Here is a 23487-nt window from a genome sequence, read left to right as displayed (position 1 = left end):
TTTTCAAACGGATAATTTTGTTTTCAATAAAAGAAATAAATTAGATAATTTCTGAGCTCAAATCTGCCATATTTCATAAGATATTAATGTTAATATGTAATTCTGGTGAGTTTGAAGTGAAAATTTGTTTTAGTTTTTTAGAGATACATTGTTAAAAAAGGTGACATGGTTGCTAGATTTTGAATAACTCGCTGTTTTGGCAGTCTTGATATGGCCTCCTTCCATAAGTTTATTACTGTTTGTTCTTGTTGCAAGCTGTGCACCATCTTACGTTAGTGTTAACACTTTTAGCATTGTAAACACCAGTATTGCTAGCATTGTAAACACAAGTAGTAAGTAATCAAATACATTGTTTGCAAGAATCTTAAAACACAATGATGCCAAATGGCTTTAAAATACAACGGAAACAGTAACCCGGAAATTTAGGCGGTACCGAGCTTACAGCGTTCCCTAGTGTAGAAAACACCATCCATATGCAGCTGAAAATTACATTAAACATATTTTTAAATAAAGCGTAATGGAAATTTTAAGAATTAGTTATGATTATTAAATAAGAGAAATATTAAGAAAGGGAAAAATATTGTTGTACATTCTATGGATGGTGTTTTCAGTACAAATGTAAACAATAACAATCTCGAGCTGTATGACTGCTCTAGTTCCGGCTCGAAAGTTTGCAGCTGCTTACTACATGTTATTCTGCGAGGCTATATTTTCAAACGCATAATTTTGTTTTCAATAAAAGAAATAAATCAGATAATTTCTGAGATCAAATCTGCCGTATTTCATAAGATATTACTATTATCCTGTAATTCTGGTGAGTTTGAAGTGAAAATTTGCTTTAGTTATTTAGAGATAAACTCCTGTTTGTGAAAATTGCAACACCATGAAGGAATCGTCATAATTGAACGAAATTTAATACACAATTGAGTGGTAGTGGTACAATTAAATGATTAAACTTTCAAAGCAGACAAACAATAACAAGAGATCGAAATCAGTATTTTGAGTAACCACCACGCTTCGCAATAAGTGCTGCTACACGACGTGGCATGGAGTCCTGCAAACTTTGAATGTCTGTCTGAAGAAGAGAATTCCATACTGTTTGTATGCGTACCCAAAGTTCGTCTGTTGAAGTAACAGGACGAGGATTACGAGCAAGACGCCGACCAACGATATCTCACACGTGTTCAATCGGCGACATATCCGGGGAATATGCCGGCCAAGGAAGAAGTTGTACCTGTCGCGATGCAAGGAAGGATTGAACAGTCCTAGCAGTATGAGGGCGGGCATTTCCCTGTTGAAATACAGCACCTGGCAAGGCTTGAAGGAAGGGAACAGCTTGGGACTGTAGAACTTCACTGATGTACCGGTTTCTGTTCAGATTAGCCACAATTCGTAGCAACTCAGATCGTTCATGATATGCTATGGCACCCCAGACCATAACTCTGGGTGTTCGTCTACTGTGGCCTTCGATAACGCACTCCGGAAGATGGCGTTCGCCGGCATAGCGTCTGACACGAATGCGGTCATTGTGGTACCAAAAATTGAAGCGAGATTCATCAGAAAACATGACACGCTGTCAATCAGCAAGCCAGTCCCTATGCTGGTTGGCCCATTGCAGCCGCAGGTGGCGAAGGTTTAGCGTGAGGAGGATCCTGTATAAAGGAGTCCTTGCGTGCAATCCACGCTGCAGCAGACGTCAACGAATTGATAAAGCACACAATGAAACACCTGTAGCTATTGACCACCGTGCTGCCAGTTGTCTAGAGGGAGCCGTACGGTTCGTTAGCGCAACGCCGAACAGGTGTCTATCATCGCGAGCTGACGTGACATTTCGGGATCCACTCCGAGTTGATTTCCGAGTCCAGATTTCCGAGTTGTCCGACACTCATCCATCCACTGCTTTTAAACACGCATCACTGTGCTGCATTTTGCGCTGCAAACGATCGGCTACTGCACGATAAGAAAATCCAGCTTCACGAGGGCCGATGATTCTCCCCCGCTTAAACTCCGTAAGTTGCTGAAATCTCGCTCTCTTTCGTCGAATAGGCATAAGTAATGACTAAGCTAACGTTTACCACTAGCAGATAACTACCGATAACCATACTCGCTTGCCTACAGCCGTCTATTTATTCGGATCCATCTGCCGTTCAGAGGGCGCTGCTCAGCATACGCATGCGCTACGGGTCTGAAATTCTAATCATTTGTATATCATGCTCTACTTTGCATTTCCTGAAAATTTCAGCTCACTCGCTTAAGTCTTTCATGGTGTTGCAATTTTCACAAACATGAGTTTATATTGTTAAAAACTGTGACATGGTTTATAGATTTTGAATAACTCGCTTTTTTGTCAGCCTTGATTTGGCCTCTTTCCATTTGTTTATTACTGTTTGTTCGTGTTGCAAGCTGTGCACCGTCTTACGCTAGTATTAGCATGTTGTTCGAGGAGCAAGATTAAAATTATACATTATAATTCAGGTTTAAATTTGAAAGTTGACTTATATTATTGACAAGGTAAGAAGTCTCTTATAGCGATTTTATTTCATATGTTAGGTTTACATATTTATTATTAATCAAAACGCATGTTACTACTACTTAACACTACTATTATGCGACACAACAAGAGCCACTTCGAGTTTTAGAATTCATTGTAAACTAAGTAATAGGTAATCAAATACCACGTTTGCAGGAATCTTAAAACGCAATGATCACGTTGTGAGCCAAATGGCTTTGAAATACACCGGAAACAGTAACCCAGAAGTATAAGCGGTATAGCTTGCAGCGCTCCCTAGTGTCGAAAACATCATCTATACAATTGAGGAAAGGGAAGGGGGTAGAGTCAGGACATGGAACCGGTTTTCTCCCTGGATGGCGTGCGCTACATAACTAATAAGCAAGCTATAAGCAAAAAACAGCAAAGAGCTCCTAAAACGCCAGTTAGTCATCATCATTAAAAATAAAACAACTAAACCCCTTTTGCAGAATATCTTTTATAAATCTAAGACTCAGTTTTTTGAGTTTTACATTCATAAAAGAGCATTTCTTTCTGATATAAAACAAGTCTACTTGCAAACTTTTATAACTGCACAAATTCAATATATACAAACCGTACGAATTTTAGAATTTAGATTCAGAAACTATTAGTTGAGGGACGTAACTTTTCATGTTACATGTTGTTGTTATTTTCTTTTCACAAAAGAAAATGTTGTGTAGTTAAAAATTGTGTAATTTGAAGAAAGGAAATATATAACACCTGTTTAGTGTTTTGTCTCTTTGCATTCATATGCTTGATCGGTAGCTTGTTTCTGTATTTCATAGAATGGAAGAATACGAAACAGTATTATTGGTAAAAAATGAAGTTTTTGTTTTTCAAATCCCACCTAGAGCGACAAATCGTGGCTATAGGTAAGGGTTTCTTATTTAAATGTAGTTAAGCAATTTTAAAAAGCAATGTAAGACGCTATTTTATTTATATACTTACTCACTTATCTTATTTAGCCTCGATTTTCTTACATCTGACTGTGTCTTTCTTGATTTTTATTTTATGTGGTATTTGCAATGCAGAGGAGATTTCCGTATCGTGATTTGTGGCAGAATAATAGCTAAGTCCCTGCAACTTCTGCAAAACGACCCACGAGAAACTTTAAAAAAAAAAAAATACATAATAGGAGACCAACTAGACAGGTATAACTCATAGAAACCTCCTCCCCCGGCGAGACTCTATTTTTTTTTATATTTAATATTTGTTTAAAGGATTTGCAAGTTTAAAATCCATTTGGTGTGTAGTTCATGTTCGATGTAGAACATGACAAGTAAATATCCTAATGCATCAATTTTAAATAATAGGTGATTTGCTGAACACAATGTAAACTGCATTTAACTGTGAGGGGGTGTATCTGTATTGTTATTTGATTGTGCAGCATTATAACTTGCCAAAATTGACAACAATAAAAAATGTGGTTTAGTTTAAAATGAATTAATTATTATATATGGTTACAAGTTATATTTCTTTACCTTTCGTATAAAATTTGGTTACGAGTTATACCCTTCGAGTCGGTCCTTTTCTGTGATTCTTTTTTTTAGTTTCTTGCCAGGTGCTGCCCGGAAGTTGCCAAGACTTGGCAATTGTTCTTTCACTGATATTATTTACGAAAATCTCCCTGCTTGCAAGCCACTGCTCAGAAGTTTCCAAAGCTTGGCAATTATTTTGGCTTTGATGCCAAAATGGAAATATTCCTCAATAAGTAGTTTTGTGTTTACTATATGGTATTGGCTTTATTAAGAGTGAATATAAATTTAAAATTAAGTTTCAAAGAGCTTTCTATTTACAGGTTGGAAAATTTTTTAATGCCATTCTTGCTATTTGTATTTAATGTTACTTTTATAAAACTTCTAATGATAGAATGCATTTCCAGAGTTTATTATAAACTTAACTGCATTATGGTTGTCCCAGATTTTTTATTTCAGTTATTTCTTCTTTAAAAACATTTTGTGGATTGACGAGGATTTTTGGTAATTTAATTTTACTTGCCAACTACAAATGCCCAGGTGGCAAATAGATTTTAAACTTGCACATTTTTATAAAAAAACAGGTAGAGATTTGCCCAAAAAACTTCAGAGAAATGCTTTTCGAGTGGGTTGTTTTCTGTGATTTTTTTCTTTTAGTTTCTCGTAGACAAATGTCTGTAAGTCACCAGACTTGGCCATTATTTTGTCATCATTAATTGCTATTCAAAAATATCCCTATATCAAATATTAACTATTTGATCTCAATAATAACTCAAAAAACATACAGCGTATCTGTGCACCTGGAAAGTCATGAAAAATCTTCGAATGTCATGGATTTCGGTCTTGAGAAAAAATTTTCATAAAATTTCATGATTTTAACGATTTTTAAAAAAAACTCAGTCATGGATTTAGGTTGTCAAAAAATCTAATTTTTAAATAGGAAATTACAGCCCCCCCCCTCCTGTATCATTGTGTTCCGAATATCTGAATTTGCAACAAAAACCCCACTCACAGTCATATTTTATTAAAATGTAAAATGTTTTTATCACGTTCTTTTAAAATTATGGTGTTCTGTCATAAAATGAAATAAAGGACATCATCTCTAGAGCAATTATCTTTTAAACTTCTGTGATTTCAGAATTTTTTACTATTTATTTTTTTTATTTTGTGAATTTAAAATTCTAGCTGAAGCAAGCCAGTCATTGGCGATTTTTTTTTCGAAAATGAGAAGAGAAAAATCACTAGTATTTCTTTCCTTTCGGATGTACAAGAAAATATCTTTAGAATATAATTCTGCAGAAAAAAAAGAAGAAAAAAATTTTGCTTTTGTATTTTTTTCTTCTATTTTATTGCTTCAATTCTTTCTTAACTCTGTTTTTTAGTTTAAAATCTATAAATATGAAGATGCAGAGTATAGTAGTTTTGGTTATACCTATGATTTCAATTAATTTTGTTACATTGCTTTTTTAAATTTATTGTGTTTTTGTCGAAGAAAATAGTAACTTTGTTTAGTCAGGAAAAGTTCTTGGAATTAGTCATGATATTGAAAATCTAAAATGTAGCAGATAGCCTGAACATAGCTCTTAGATTAATAATGCATAAGATTAAGTTAATTATGTGTTATTAATAAGTCTTACTGAGTTTATTTTCTGTTTGTTATTTTATGATATACAGTCAAAAGATCTTTAACATGTAGATATGTAAGGTTTTGCATTATAAGAAATTTTGTATAACAGAGATAATTTCAAATATCATTAAATTTTCCTACTAAACATTGCTATGTATATAGAGAACAGATCATTTTAAATTTTTTTAAATAATTTTTTAATACAAATTTTTTAAAGCACTATCTCTAATTTTGTATTAGTTGTTTATTGAAAACAATTGAAATTATCTAGAGCATCAAAAATAAAATTCTACAAATTTTATTATTTTGATTTGCTTTAGAGATTGTGAAATTAATGGTACTTATGGAAAATTATGGTTTATAGAATTGTGTTACACATGAATCTTTGGGTACACTAGATATATTATAATATGCTAGTTTTAAAATAGTTTTTTATCCAAAGTTAATCCTGCCAATTATTTTAAAACAGAAAGTTTTATCTTTTAGAGCTGCTGATTGGAAGTTGGATAGTCCTGCCTGGACTGGTAGAATGCGTATAGTATCAAAAGGAAAGAAATGTTTTATTAAATTAGAAGATAAAACTTCTGGTAATATAGCTAAATATTTAGTAATTTTATTAAAATTTAATATCTTTTTTTATTTTAATTCTCATGGCAGAATATTTTATAGGAAAACTACAATAGAGCTGAATGATATGTCGTGAAGTGTTGATATTTTTTAATTATCACAATAACGATGTTAAAAATATGTTATGAATATGATAAATATCGATCCCCCTATAAATATTGACTCATGATAAATACCAAAAATAATGACACTCGAATTAAAACAAAAATCCCTAGAAATTATTGTTTGTGCCTGCACCCAATGTTTTTTTTCTCGCAATCACTATTGACCCATTTTTATTGCAGCGATTTTTGTCACATGCCGAAAAGAAAATCAAGTTTTGCGAAGATCAATAAAATTTGAAGTTCAGTTGTATTACAGTCATTTTTTAACAACACAAAACATGCATTTTATAAATAAGAAAATGGCATATCTATTTTGAATGTCTAACCCCAAGCAACAGCTTTGTTATAATTCTGCTGCAAGTTTGATAAAAATATAGCAATATATATACTCAAAACTATTATTTTATGATGCTAAATGTGCATATCTTAAAAAAGATACTATAATTTAATAAACATATTGAAGTTAGTCACTTATAAAAATGTGTATCCTATGTTTTGTTCTTTCAAAATACCTTAAAATTTATCCAATCTTATCATTGTTTCAGGGAGGGCACTTCAAACTGTATTTGTTGTTATTTTTCAAAGAAATATTTCTTAACAAAATTTAACAGTTATGAAAATATTAATCCGCCATTTTGAACTAGAACGATTCAAGCAGGAAGGGGAAATTCGTGTCATTCTGGAATAAAGCTTAAAATGATCTAAATCTAAGAAGCAAAAAATAAATAAACATTATTTTTAATGGGAATAATGTTTTAGTATTAGAATATCTAATCAATAAAATATGAAATATTAGAAAAAAAATATTATTGCTTAAAATATAGAAAACGAAAAAAAGTTGACATATGAAAATAATAATCCGCCATTTTTAACTAGAATGTTCAAGCAAGAAAGGGAAATTCCCATCATTCATTAAGGTGGGTAGGTGGAGGAGAAAAATTCATTTCCTCCGTATTTGTGAAAGAAAATAAGTGTAAAGAGGAGATCATTTAAGTTAAGGGTGGGGAAGTAACAAATGATTGTTTTCTCTCCAATCATTGGCTATCAATCAAGCATAAAGGCGGGGCACGCTGATCGGGTTCTCTTTATTTTTTCTTCTATGACTGAAAGAATCTGCTAAAGAAAGAATGTTACCCCTTTTTCCCCCGCCTCCTAAATATTACATGGTATGGGGAAAAATGAATTTTTTGTTTCTCAAGCACGTGTATCCTTTTAGACCAGGGTTTCTCAACCTGTGGTTGGTTCATGGACCCCTTAGTGGTCCATGGATCATATTTTGGGGGTCAGCCGACTTCTCCTAATTTTCAAAACGCTTGGATCAATAATATTTAAATAACATTGATCTTTTTTTTCTTCTAAAAGGTGAAAATACATATATATTTTAAACTAGGTGATCGAGATACCCCAAATTAAGTGCGGATTACACACAGCCCTCTAATATCCCTGTCATATTTTTAACATCCTGCACTGCCCGGCTTTCAGTTTGCACCATCAGGGGCTGTGATGATGTCTGCTGTGCTATTTTTACCATCCCCTATCAAGCTACGCACATTTGTCACCTTGTCCAGGTTACTAGACCTAGAATTTTTTATTAAGAAGAAAGCCCAGTTTTTGAAATCTGGAACATTAACCAAACTTGAATTTGGTTTTCCACAAAATCCTTCGATTGAGACATCTCTCAAAGTTGCATATCATTTTGCCAAAAGCAGGAAATCGCATACTATTGGAGAGACGCTAATTAAGACATGTGTGCTGGAAATGGTTAAATTAGTTTATGAACTGGAACATAGAAAAAAACTTGAGTCTATTCCATTGTCAAATGATGTGATACATTCAAGAATAGTTGAAATTTCTTGCAATATCTTGAAGCAGATCATCGATAAATTGAAAGCATCGCCATTTCCCTTTAGTATGCAACTGGACATCTCAAATTGTAGTCAACGTCTTGCAGGGGGGTGATCCGTGACTTCTTAAAATTTTTTTAAAGGGGTCCATTGTACTAAAAAGGTTAAGAAACACTGTTTTAGACCTATTCAAATTTTTCCTTTTGACTCCCCCTCCACCTTAACGCTTGCCCCGTTTACCCTTTTCAACAGTATTTCTTCTTTCAATAAAAAGATTCCAGGAAATGTCTCTTTTACTAGCCACCTGCATGGGAAGGAGGGGACTCAGTTGCGGTCTTTTAAAAACAAATCTCCCTCTTTTTCCTACATTCCAAGGGAGGAGCTTCACTAACGGTCACTCAATGCTCTTGGTAGATCTTCACTTCTCCTTTCTGGTGATTTATGGGTTCGATGCATAAATCATAGGTTCAGTGCAAGCTAGAAAAAGAGAAAATGTGTCAAAAGACCTTTTTTTTTAGGAAAGGGGAAGATGGAGAGATGTTTGTTTATTTTGATTGTTAAAAAGTGTCCGGGAAAGGGACGTCCGGATATGGGACTTTACACTGTATCTTCTTACTTTACCTTATTTTTGTATTGATTTTTGAATATAATTTTTAATTTTCACAAATTATGTCTAAATTTTCACTAAATAGGTACCTCTCATACAAAAACCTCTCATAAAAACTTAGACAGACCCCTGCCCCTATTAGTGCAACCCTTTCATTATAATGACCACTACATGAAGTCCTATCTCATAGAAGCACAGTTATTTTAACACCAAAGACAAAGAAAGACCAAACCGAAATGTTCATTTCAATATAGTGATCAAATTTCATTTCATAATTTTTTTAATTCCCAGAAAATCAAAAACAGGTGTAAGACATTATTGTGCTTTTAAAACTAACAGTTTCCCATTGATAACAAGTCTCAAGAAAATTGTTGAAACCATTATTTCTTTTGATATTACCCGCTTAATACGCATGAGACACATTGAATTCTCTATGAATGGAGAAGGAGTGACAGGTCCACCTATTCTAAACCTATGACATTCTGGGAAAAGTATGGTTAAAAAAAAATTGTGAAACATGGATTATTTATCATTATTAAGAATTTGAAGTGCATATTGCTACGTCATTTAGAAATCAGAGTTTCCTGTATAATCATAACCTTTTAAAATTTCTTCCCAAAGGGTTCAATATATTATTTTGGTTTGAAAATTGTACTCACTCTTTTTTTGAAGTGTTGTAAGAAGTGTTTTATTTTGGAGTTAAAAAACATGGTATTATTCACTTCTAATTGATTTTAGTTTAGCTAATTCTCTGGATGTATATTATGTAGCAAAAATGGCTGCTCCTAAGCAATGAAATACTATGTGTTTAGTGCAAAAATAAATTTTTTTAAAGGAAGTGGATAGAAGAAAAAACACAATTTCTTTATTATTCAAGATTCCTAAGCACACTTCTCTTAAAATAATTAAAAATCATGATGTCATGATATAATGTGAACAGAAAAATAAAATGTTCTAATTTCATGGTAGCTTTCATTTATAGCTGAATGGTAAGTGTAGCTTAAAACCGAATCACCCCACATGGGGCATCCGGGAAACACTTAAGTCTGTGTCTGTATCCTATCGGTACAAGAAAACAAGTAGAAAGAATGGCGTGGCAATGAGGGAGGGTAACGTAACTACTTCGATAAAGAAAAGAGGCACGCGAAAGCAACCCTGAGAGAGACACCTTAGGTTGCTGGAGTGAGACGTAGCCGGTTAGGTGCCACGCAATTAACAACATTGCCTAGGATTTAACATTTGATTTAGTTCTGCCATTTTTTTATTCTTTTAAGAAATGCTTGTTTAGTGTTGTATTATAATAGCTTTCTTTGTGAATATTATTGTCTTTTTATAATAATTGCAACAGAGTGATAAGGGAAAGTGTTGCCTAGGGGATAACATTTGATAAAGATCAGCCATTTTTTTAGTTTATAAATACTTATTTTTATTAAGAAATTATTGTAACATCATATTTTAAACAATTGCAATATTTGACAAAAGTTGATCCAATAAAAATGCGCCAAATGTTATTGATGAGAAAAAATCACCAAACATCAGGCGCAGGTGCATAACAAATCATTTCCATTTATTAGTAAATTTATCTTTTTCTTTTAAAATAAAACATGGTTTGTAGAAAAGTTTTATCAAAGTGTGGAGTCAAAAACCTATGCTTTTTTGGGGTATTTTCACAAATGTTTTAAATTTTTATTCCTGCAATCTTAATGAGGTAATGCAGTTTGCTACAAACAAAAGTTTATTGCTTGTAACTATTTGTAACTGGTTTTTGTTGCAATGTAAATTTTAAGATTACTATACTATTATTTATTTTTCTTAACAACGGATTGGTACATAAGAATTACTCAATTAAAATATCCCAAAATTTTTCATTGTTTTAGCCCGGGTTGAGTTCCAGAGTTTATTAGAATAAAATTTAAACTTAATCATTTTACTCTGTTACCATTTCAACTTAATATACAATTTTGTTTCTTAAACTTCTACTCAACTTTTGAATACTATAAAATTAGTTAAATATTTTTTCCCAGTTTATTTTGTAATATTGTGTAAAGTTAATTGATAATAGCAGTTTTGTTTTCATTATTTTAATTAAATGTTTTGACTGGAAATAGTTTTATGTAAAGCTTATTATTAAAGTAAATGTAACTGATTTACTTTTTAATAATTTGCTAAACGGTTAAATTACATACTATCTCCAATATATTTTTCTATAAAATTTAATGCTATAAAGTAATATTGTAGGATTGCTTTATAATTAAAGAAAACCATTTCTAGTTTAAGTCTTCAACTTGGAATAATAATGAAACCAAATTATAATAACAGTCGTGAATAATATTAAGAAAGGTTGATAAATGCATATATATGGGTTATTTTTTTTCAATTTGTTAACTTTTGCATCCTTAAGCATTATTTCACATTAAAATATTTATATTCATTATTTAATGGTATAGTTTGCTTAAAATGCTCACAAAGAACAAAAAAAGTGCACCAGACATATTTTGTATTTACAATATATTTTTAAGTAAATAAAATGTCGGTAAATTATCATCGCCATTCCATGTCCCTGGCTCACATTCTCACATAATATTTAATGTAATCTTTTTGTGGCAAATGTGTATCATTTAACCTATTTATTATTATGACAAGAGTTAAATTTTTTCTTCTTCTAATAGCATAATAATTTCTGTTTTATTTGCATTCTTAATTTCTACCTCTCCTTAAAAGAAGTTTGGGATGATTACTATATGGAATATGTTCCAGTTAAAAAAAATGTTAAATGAACTAATTTTGAAGACCAACTTTGATTTGTAAAGCTTTTGAAAAAAAAATTCAAACATTTTTCATATTTAAATCTGTTTAAACATTTTTCATATTTAAATCTGTTAATAATTTTTAATTTTTTACAGGAGAGCTTTTTGCAAAAGCACCCATTGATAAATATCCAGGCATTGCTGTTGAAGCTGTCATGGATTCTAGTCGCTATTTTGTTTTAAGGATTGAAGACGACAATGGTAAAAAAAATTTTTATGGTGATTTTTTAAGAAGAAAATTTACTTTTTTTTTTACAAATTTATTTTACGATTTTTTTAAAATTCTATATAGATATCTTTAATGTTAAGTATTCATAAATTGCCATTACATTTTCAAAAATTTGATTATTTTGAAATTAATATTCATATAAGTGAGAGTTTCTCAATTGAAACATAGATTTATAAAAGGATTTTATGATTTTCCCTAAGCTTTAGATGTCTGTCATATGTATAATGTAAAACAAAACTTCAAAATCATTTAGAACGAAGTTCTACTCATAAATATAGTCACTTATTTATGTTGTGGGGACATGTAAGGGCTGATTGTGGTCCGGAAAAAATCCGGATTTCCAGATTTTTCGCTAACAGTGTTCCGGAAGTTTCCGGAGATCTAAGGTTCAGACGTTTCAAAAAATCATTGATCACAGAAGTTTTCGGAAATCAAATTTTCAAAGGTGGAACTTAAAAACACAGTTTATTTTATTTGTTTGTAAGGGAGAGCCAGAGATATACTTTATAAGCTTATATTCATGATTAATATTCATCTTTTATCAGTAAATAATTATTATAATCATAAACTCAAGAAAGAAAGACATATTTGTAAATTTTAATTGCTTCTCCAGGTCATCGTAGGTATGTGTAAATGATATATGTATGTGTAAGATTTTAAAAGTATATTGTAAGTAAACTAAGAAATATTGAGAAAAAGGAAAAAAAAACATGTTTGGATTTTTTTTCTAATTTTTCAATTTAAACTTTTTTTTAAACTCAAGAAATTTTCCGGAATTTTGACTTGGGCTCACAATCACCCCTGGACATGTCAATTCCCTCATTGATTCCAAGAGCTTGTTTTGCAAAATTTTGCAAAAGGAAAAAGAATAATAAAACCTAGAAAATTGTGTAGAAGTTTTTAGAAACTTTTAAACAATTTAATACTAGCAACGTAATATTTTAATTGAAGCTCCCTTTGTTTTATTTATAATATTGAAACTATAAAGAAACTAAAATCATATTTTTTCCAAATGCAAGATTAATAATATCTCGATTTTCCTGATAAAAATAGTCTTATATCTGTATTCCAAAATTTTTTTAATGTTTGTTTCAAACATTCCATTTCTGTGTTCACACAATTTTAAAATAATGATTTGGATTTATTTTTATAATTTCTTTCAGTAGAAAAGAAATAGGAGAAACTAAATCTATCAATGTTAAAACTAATATAATTTCATTCAAAAAGTAATATATGAAAAAATAGAAGTATATGTAACTATACATTTTCTGAGCTCCAAAATACGCCTGGTATAAAATTTAAATACAACTGTGATGATGATGCGGCTCCTACATTATTACAAAGCACTCCTTTTTACGGATATAATCATGTGAGCTGATGAAGACATTATATCTTTTATTTTCCGGATTTTTATAAATTTTTTCTTCCTTTTTTCGGATTTTTTTTTGGTTTCTTATTTCTTTTTCCATTGTTCTGTAATTTTTTCCATGTTTTTTCTACATTTTGAACTTATATATATATATGTAAAATGATGCAGTCGGACCGAGCAGGAAAACAGACACAGGATTTTAATGAAAGCAAAAGAATTTTATTATGTCATTCTTTGTTGAGTGGCGAGAGAAAAATCAAGTTTACTCCATCGACGATCAGTCTTTCTGGTAGGGAAAATCTTGCAAAAAATCCGAAAATGTCTCTGTTTAGGGAAAAGAGGAAAATCTTAGAAATTACTAGGTTTAAGAAATAGGTCGAGTGATTCCCACGAACATTAAAGAAATGTCTTTATTTAAATTTATGCATACTTGGGCCAAAAATAGATTTAAGAACAGGATGTGGCTTTTAAAAGTGTGGGAAAGCATTTTGATTTGAATTATTAATTAGGATTATGTTTTATAGGGAAGAATTAACATAAAAAGATTAATATAAGCTTTTTATGTTACGCACACACACACACATATACGTTTTTTTAAAATTGAAATTATTAATTTATTATTTTTAAAGAGTTATACTGGGATTGCGACAAGTATTTTTATTTCAGTTTTAGAAACTGATTAAAAAGGTTTACAAACTATCTATTTAAGATCAACTTATAAATTATATGAATTTAAGCTGCTGAATCGAAGAATAAATTTCAAAATTCTATTTATTGTGAATTGATGGGTATATATTTTAGCATATCTAAGAATTGCACAATATGGATGTTTCTTTTAATTCTGTGTTACCTTTAGTGAGTATCTAGTGCTCTACATTTTATAATGAAATTGCTAAAAAATAATTTGCTTATTTGATTATAACTCTACATAGTAATTTTAACACTGAAAACAAAATTTCTTTTTAATTTTATTTTTAAAGAAAAGAATGATATAGGGAATATACAATTAAAAAATATATACCAAAATTGCATAATCATTCAACCAAGTGAGCATATTTAAAGACATAGATGAGTTTTCGCTCAAGTTTCTGCCTTCCTATTTTAGTGTTTTAATGGAAAACAAAACAATTTCTTAAAATAATTAAATTGAATAAAAATACATGTCTTTACTTTACACTTTATACTTTTAGTCAACTTAACACTTTTAGTCAACACTTTATATTACCACTATAGAATATTTTTTAATATTTAATTTATTTTTAATATTTAACTTAATTTTTAATTTATATTTTATATTTATTATTATTAATTTTTACACTCTCATTTATATTTCAAATGTACCAAAAACTGATTTAAATTTTTTTGCTTTTTGATGATATTTTGTAGAGTTCATTAATATATACTGCATCCTAAGTGAAACCTAATTTTGATAGCTTTTTGACTCTTTAATTTAATAATAATAATAAAAAAACTTTTTGCATTTGTTGTTTTTAAATATAACTAAAATACATTTCTTTGTGAGCATTTCCATTTCCAAAACAATATTTACAAATATCTTTTAAAATATATGCACTAATTTTAGAACTATCCTCAATTTACCCCTTTCTGGGATAAAGTGGGTGAATCAAAACATGTCATTTTGACTGCATTACTGAAAGAAAACATTCAAACTAACTAAATAAGTTATGCTTCATCCGTATAAATCCATTGCATATAAAAATTTTATAGTTTGGTTTTAGAGGCTTCTTTAATAAAAACTTAATTTTATATTGACCCGACTCCACCTGAGAAAATACCTTTCTATTTTGAAAAATTTACACTAAAATGACTTTGTTCATTAAATTTTAGGATATCAGATTACATTTATGGCAAAAACTACCAGTGTTGCGATCCTTATTTATGTTTTCTTACACGTATAATGTATGGATTAAAAATTCTATTTTTGATGTATAAAACCCCCTCATAATTTCTTAATTATTAGTTCTATCGGCTATGTTTTGTACTCAATTGATTCAGTGTGATAAATGCTTGGGATCTAAAATTTTGCTTGTATATATAGCAATACAGACATGTTAATAAGTTTGTGTAACTCTCAGCTCTATTGATTTGGCTGTGACTTCATTCAATTTAATGTAAAAAATTACAGAAATATATTACTTATCCAGATAGCTAGCTACATGTTAGTTTTACCTCCCCCCCTTCAAACAGAGATTAAAACTCACATCAGATATTCATATTGGGCCTAAATCACATTTTTTAATACAATTTGCAAATTTCACACATGGCCTTAAAATTTAATGCCTTATTATATACAAACTAAATAAATTACAGCTATAGATCCACAAGTTGATTTTATTTCTAGTTTACTTTTGGTTAAGGCCTCACATCTAATGTACTCCATATGTGAGATACTGCTAATTTGTATGTATTTATTGAAATGCTTACCTTTGTGGTTCACTGTTGGCATGAGTCGATTGTGATGGTCGAAATCTAAGGAAATAGCCTTATTTCGAAGATTTTTGACTGATCTGTGACTTTCGAGGAAAAGGTCCTCTGCTAGTATTTACTTGAGTTGAACAAAATAATGGAAATACTTTTATACTAACTCCTTTTTTCATATTTCACGAAATTTCATAAATCTAGCTTAAATATTCATGGATGGATATTTTTATAAGAAAAAAAACTAATTTTTTGACTTATGTTTTCTTACTTATAACTGCAGAAATAGTCTGTAAAGTTTAAAAAAAAAATTAATTTTTTTAATTAATAATAAAATTATCACTTTAAAATTTGAAAATTCTTTAAAATTTGTGCAAGATATAAGTATTTCAAGTAATATTTTCATATTGCGCACAAAAAACATTTTTAAAAAAAATTTCATAATTTGTTTTGAATCATATTTGATAACTTATGAAAAAAGTCTGTCTTGAAATTTAAAAAAAAATGCTATTCATTTTTTAAGTAGTTTTTGTTCATTTCGAAGGAAAGCTTTAGATGGTGAAGGATTTTCCACTGATTCAGTTTTGTTCTATTGAACAAGATCTATTAAAAATGACATAACATTGTGCGTATAGTTTTTTAAAGGTGCTTATTTTCGTTTTTTGAAAGCCCTTAAAGGTGCCTTTTTTCATTGGGTGTTTTTAAAAATTGCTTAATTTTCCCTTTTCAAGAATGAGATTCTTTTCCATGTCAATTTTCGCCACATATTATGCAAAAGTGTGCTTTTCTCATTGTTCTATTCAATGTTTTCTTTTATTCAACCACAATCTATTTCAATGTACTGTCGGTCCATAGCGTATGAAAGCGCCAATAATTTTACATGTTTGATGTAATACTTGAAGGCCCGCATGTTCATCTACTGAACTGGGTCCGGTGATATTATTACACTCTTGTGTGTAATTCTGCTGCATTTTGCAAGATATTCTCAATTTCAGGCTTCATTTTCCACCCTCTGATATCGATCTCTTGATCATTTTATAATGACTAATATAATCAAGAAAAGAGTTCTTTGTCAGAAACTAGTTATTTTATCATGATCATGTAAAGTCTTTGAAAATTATTTTGCATTTTATTAATGTATATACGTAGTTGTAAATTTTTTTTTTGAGTGCTTAAAAAGTACTTAAAAGGTGCTTATTTTTTGTTGAAAGATTTGGATATGCACCCTGCATCAGTATTATATAGGTATATATCAGTATTATATCCCAATACCGTCACATTTTGTTGCCCATACCATCATTTTAGGGTATAATCATTTGTTATGAAATTCCCCGTGGCCGAATCACGGCGATATTGTCGCAGAATGTTACTGAGTTCTTGCAGAAAATTTTTTCCTTTGGGAAGTAAAAAATTTTGGTTTTCTTTTTTTAAAAAATTTTGGAATTATATTTTTCCCTGTCGAATTATATTCAAGAAGCTTTTCGCGTGCATCAGAGGGGAAAGAAATGCTCGCGATTTTTCTATTCTCATTTGCGAAATAAAAATTCAATGACTGACTGTAGCAAAATTTCAGAGGGATAATATAACAAATATTTATATTCTAAAATCACGAAGGTTTAAAAGATAGTGCACTTTTGAAATCATGTTCTTTCCTTTCATATTTTTTAAAGGACACCATCTTTTTCATTTTAATAAAATATGACTATGATTGGGAATTTTGTTACAAATTCAGATTTATAGCAAAAGAATGAGTTAATCAATGCAGTACATTTCCCCTTTTTTTTAAAATTTGGTTGAATAAAACCTATCAAACACGTATATAAAGCACATAAAAATTTTAAATCATGCATTTTAGTCTTCATTTTATCGCTCACAACTACCATCTTAAATATGAGTAGTGTTGATAATTTTTTTCAGCCGTAATTATTGCTATAAATTTATACTTTTTCTTTTCTTTTTTTAAAAAAAAACATTGGTGTTTTTCATTGATCAGATGCTGTTATTAATATTCTCATGATGAAAGAATTTTTTTTTTGAAAAATGCCGATATTATTACGGCACGCTAAGTTTGAATCCCTGATTCATGAAATTACTCCGATTTGCTCCGATATCATCGTTGATCCATACGGTATTTCAATTGATCTTTCAACAGTTATTTCTACAAATTTTCACTTTTAAAAAAAAATCCTCAATTTTTTTAAAATTTTTTTTATTACATACTAAAAACATCATAGCTTATTTAATAATTTACTTTTTTAATACGACGATTTCAAAAATTTTTCGGTAGTTATTGCTAGCACTACCAATTTACATGGGGTTTTTGAAATTCCGGTTATTAGGTGCAACTAACTGTAAATAAAATTTTAAAATGGGCAAATGAAAATGGTTTTACATTCTTACCTCAAAAACACACTGTATGCATTTTGTGTCTTCATATTTAGCGTGGTCTTCATCCCCATCTCGAAATCACTCTAAATAACAACACTATTTCGGTTTTTGAAGAAATAAAATACCTGGGACCAATTTTTGATTCTAAATTAAATTTCAAGCCGCATATTAATTACTTTAGAAAAAATGCTCTCAAACACTAAATATTCTAAAATTTCTCACAAACTGTTCCTGGGGTGCTGATATGGATTCAATGATTAAAAATGTATCGTGCAGTTATATGTTCGAAACTCGACTTTGGCATTCATATATATTCATCAGCTCGTCAGTCTGTTTTAAAGTATCTTGATACCATCCATTGTCAAGGTTTCAGAATCTCCTCATTTGCATTTAGAACTTCCCCTATTGAAAGTCTGTATGTGTTGTGTTCTGAGTCATCTCTTCATTTTGCCATTTTAAACTTTCATAAGATTATTATCTTAAAATTAATTACAAAACATTGACTGCAAAACCCAAATTTTAATTAATAGACTGTGTGTCGGTCATTCCAATTATACGCATAAACATATACTGACTGCTGATCCTGTACCTAGTTGTTCTCTATGTCGGGACAACATAACTATTAAACATATTTAAACTAACTGTAAACTATTCAAGCATTTCAGAAACAAATTCTTTGCCATCTTTTACCCTGATCTTAAATCCTTCCCTATTCATCGCAGTTTTATTAAGTATGTTAAAACGATAGGACTATATTCACTGTCCTAAAAAGAAAGCATTTTTTTTTTAACCTAGTGGCTGGTGTAGGAGCCAGATATGGCATATCTGGCTCTTGTGCATATAAACTCTCATCAACCAACTAAGTACCCGCTTTTCTTTTATAGGCAGAGCTGCGTTTATAGGCATTGGATTTTCTGATAGAGGAGATTCTTTTGATTTGAATGTTACTTTGCAAGAGCATTTTAAGTAAGTGTTTTTTGGAACTGAGATATGTAATCTTCGAATTATGGGTTTTAATATAAGAAGTTTTATTTGTAAGTAATTATGAATTATTTTGAGTTTTATGTTTATTTAAAATTATTAGTAATAATATAACTAATTAGGTTTGTGATAAAGTCTTGATAAATCTTTTTTCTCTCTTATTATATTCATGCATTTTCATGATTTTTTTCTTTTAATGATTTTACTAATTTTAAAATTTGTTTACTAGGACTTTCATTTTAAATAAGTTATAATTTGGTTTTTACTAAAATTATGACTAACTTATTATAATAATTGTAATTCTTTATTTGCTTAATGTGACCATAATTGCATCGAAATTTCCGCCGCAGTCAACTATTTTGTATATTGCTAAAGGAATTTTGCAAAATTCATTTTACCAAAAATCATTCACTAAAACATTGCAGCATCAACTCTTTCAAGGACGTCATTACGACTTCGAAACAAAAATGCACTAATGTTAGTAATCTCATCACTGGAAACCAACTAAAAGAGATAGGCCAGAAAATTATATGAATATTTTTATTGCACTTATTATTTACGCGTCATTTGCCATGGAAGGGCAAAAAAAAAAAAGTTTTTCCAAAATATTACTAAAATTTTTTTTTAGTTCAAAAAAATAGAAAAATCACTCCTACAATTAAAAGCGTTTTTGCTGCAGCTTTCAATGAAATAATAGTGAAAATAAATAAAAGCTAAAATTACAAATTGTAGTAAATTAGTAATTCCTCTTTATATATAGCTCTTAGATTAAATTTCATGTTTTAATAAAGCGTTTAACAGATTGTGAGGTGTAAATTTCTTGTTAAGAATCTTTATATTGCCGAAATTCTCTCTTTTGAATGCATTGCATTGAAAAATATACTGAATCTTTTATTATCGTATATATATATATATATATATATATATACGATAATAAAAGATTCAGTATATTTTTCAATGCAATGGATTCAAAAGAGAGAATTTCGGCAATATAAAGATTCTTAACAAGAAATTTACACCTCACAATCTGTTAAACGCTTTATTAAAACATGAAATTTAATCTAAGAGCTATATATAAAGAGGAATTACTAATTTACTACAATTTGTAATTTTAGCTTTTATTTATTTTCACTATTATTTCATTGAAAGCTGCAGCAAAAACGCTTTTAATTGTAGGAGTGATTTTTCTATTTTTTTGAACTAAAAAAAAATTTTAGTAATATTTTGGAAAAACTTTTTTTTTTTTGCCCTTCCATGGCAAATGACGCGTAAATAATAAGTGCAATAAAAATATTCATATAATTTTCTGGCCTATCTCTTTTAGTTGGTTTCCAGTGATGAGATTACTAACATTAGTGCATTTTTGTTTCGAAGTCGTAATGACGTCCTTGAAAGAGTTGATGCTGCAATGTTTTAGTGAATGATTTTTGGTAAAATGAATTTTGCAAAATTCCTTTAGCAATATACAAAATAGTTGACTGCGGCGGAAATTTCGATGCAATTATGGTCACATTAAGCAAATAAAGAATTACAATTATTATAATAAGTTAGTCATAATTTTAGTAAAAACCAAATTATAACTTATTTAAAATGAAAGTCCTAGTAAACAAATTTTAAAATTAGTAAAATCATTAAAAGAAAAAAATCATGAAAATGCATGAATATAATAAGAGAGAAAAAAGATTTATCAAGACTTTATCACAAACCTAATTAGTTATATTATTACTAATAATTTTAAATAAACATAAAACTCAAAATAATTCATAATTACTTACAAATAAAACTTCTTATATTAAAACCCATAATTCGAAGATTACATATCTCAGTTCCAAAAAACACTTACTTAAAATGCTCTTGCAAAGTAACATTCAAATCAAAAGAATCTCCTCTATCAGAAAATCCAATGCCTATAAACGCAGCTCTGCCTATAAAAGAAAAGCGGGTACTTAGTTGGTTGATGAGAGTTTATATGCACAAGAGCCAGATATGCCATATCTGGCTCCTACACCAGCCACTAGGTTAAAAAAAAAAAAGCTTTCTTTTTAGGACAGTGAATATAGTCCTATCGTTTTAACATACTTAATAAAACTGCGATGAATAGGGAAGGATTTAAGATCAGGGTAAAAGATGGCAAAGAATTTGTTTCTGAAATGCTTGAATAGTTTACAGTTAGTTTAAATATGTTTAATAGTTATGTTGTCCCGACATAGAGAACAACTAGGTACAGGATCAGCANTTTTTCTTTTTGGACACATAACTTTTCGAAAATATTTGTTGGGTTTATTTTTAAAGTACCACCTGTGTTAGTATTTAACAAGATAGTTTTCTTAGTCACCATCGGGTAGTTGTTACTTTTATTATTTTTATTTTGAATGTATTTTGAGTGTATCCAGATACTATTCATTGTCAATTCGTGGTTTGGTCACTTTATGTTGGATTTGACTCTTTCTCTTATAAACTTAATCTGTTAATGGAAATGCCTGAACCTTCTCCAGGTCTAACTTCACTTAAATTCTAATTTTGAGAAATTTTGTATTGATTTTCAAAATTATTTGTTGCACTATTTTTGATTACCATCTTTAATTTGTAATTTTTTCCACTCCGTAAGGGCATTCAAATAACCAAAATACATTTCAGTAACTAAATATAACATTTAGAAGGGAAAAAAAAATTTAAATATATGAATAGCACATATTTTTCTTTTTAAGCACCATAGTAAAATAAAAATTTAAATTTTACTTCTACAATCAATATAATATACACTGTGATATATAGTGCAATATAAAAAGTGATTCATTAAATAATAATTAAATCTATAATCATACTGAATCAAAAGTGAAAAAAAATGTGATAACACTAATTTTTAATATTATTATTTAATTTAAACAAATAATATGATAAACCATTGAATAATAATATCAATAAATGGAAATATTATCAAAATATAAATATCAATAGATAAATATAAAATTATTGGAACAATAAATATTTGGAACAATAAATATAAAATTATATGTTCCAATTTCAAGATATGAGCCTGAATGATTCAAAAGTATTCACGTCTAAAACTTTCGACTGGTATAGAAAATTTTGAGAGTAAATACCAATCACATCTGTATTTAATCACCAATATATCACTTCAAATATTTGATAAATCACGCGCACACGCGAGCGGAATCATAGCCACCACTCGAGATCACATTTTTGGTCATCTTCCGTTCGAGGAAACACAGAAAAACATTCGAGGAAATCCCCGAAAACGAAATCAATTCGATCATATGCTGAACCTTTATCAACCCTCAATGAGACCGACAAGTAGCAAGCAAGTAGAGCAACACAGCAAGCACATGGTGTAAATCCGCAAGAGGCTAATTGTTGATGATAACACACGGTAGGCGAAAATGAAACAAAACAGCGATGATATCAATTCTCTAACGGCGATTCCGGTACAACGGTAGAGGCAACGTCTGGACCCATTAAGGAGGAAAGTCCCGAAATTCTCTTATTTTAATTTTTTGGCATCATATTCTTTTAGTCAGGATAATATCTGTTTCACGAGCAACGCCGGCATCTCCCAAAACTTCATTCGATTGTTTTCTTCTTTCCTTTTATATTTATAAATTTTTTTTTACTTATTTGAAGAAAGCATTTTTAAAAGGAACCAGTGAAAAAAAAAAGTGCCAAACCAACTGCAAAAAATCCTGCAAGGCTTGAAAGGGTAGCAGTCATGGTGAGTGTTGTTAGTCCCCGCAGATAGCAGTTGGAAGGCAAAAAAAATTTTATTAGCTTCACATAGTATATTTAAGACATTTTCTAGCAAAGGCGGAGCTCAAATTTGCACTCCAAAACTGTGCGCTTACGTTTTTATCTTAGGGAAAGTAGCAAAGGAATTTCCCTCTATTTTGTTATATTTGAGGGGAAAAGGGAAGTCCCAATGATTACTATTAGTTTAAGAACTAGCTCGAGTGATTCCCACGTAGTTTAAAAGGGAAGAATGTTTTTATTTAAGTTTATGCATACTTTGGCTAAAAATAGATTTAGAAACAGGATGTGGCTTTTAAAAGTGTGAGAAAGCAGTTCGACTTGAATAATTAATTAGTAATAAAGCAGGAGTTGTTTTATAGCAAAGAAACTAACATAAAAAGAATAATAGAAGCTTTTTATGTTACATATATATATATAGTTGGAATTATACCATTTGTTCAGGTGTCGAGTAGCTCGGTTGGGGGGAGGAGGTAGTAAGAGTTTGATTATTTTAGCATATTAATAATTTATTTACAAACAATATTTACAGACATCAGTAATTGCATCATTCTTTGCATCAGGCTCATTTCGCACACACCCCTACTCTCTCTCTACACATAATTGCACTGCCATCTAGTGGCCAATCATTTTTCTTTTAAAACTTTAATAAAATTAAAGCTTAGTGTTAACAATATATATATCAACAAGATATAAAG

General features: G+C 29.9%; 1 protein-coding gene across 1 annotated transcript in view; it reads left to right on the top strand.

Annotated features, from left to right (window-relative positions):
* The first annotated feature begins 2933 nt into the window (after positions 1-2933).
* LOC107439760 (NECAP-like protein CG9132) overlaps positions 2934-23487 on the top strand; it is a 32394-nt gene continuing 11840 nt past the window's right edge. The window contains exons 1-4 of the mRNA XM_016052451.3: positions 2934-3402; positions 6119-6219; positions 11718-11822; positions 18931-19012. Coding sequence (XP_015907937.1) covers positions 3317-3402; positions 6119-6219; positions 11718-11822; positions 18931-19012 — 374 coding nt within the window. The 5' untranslated portion in view covers positions 2934-3316. The remainder of the gene's footprint in view (positions 3403-6118; positions 6220-11717; positions 11823-18930; positions 19013-23487) is intronic.

This window comes from Parasteatoda tepidariorum, chromosome X2 (assembly GCF_043381705.1).
Source record: "Parasteatoda tepidariorum isolate YZ-2023 chromosome X2, CAS_Ptep_4.0, whole genome shotgun sequence".
NCBI classification, from domain to species: Eukaryota; Metazoa; Arthropoda; class Arachnida; order Araneae; family Theridiidae; genus Parasteatoda; species Parasteatoda tepidariorum.
Note: the sequence above shows the minus strand (reverse complement) of the source record. Positions and strands in the feature narration are given on the sequence as shown.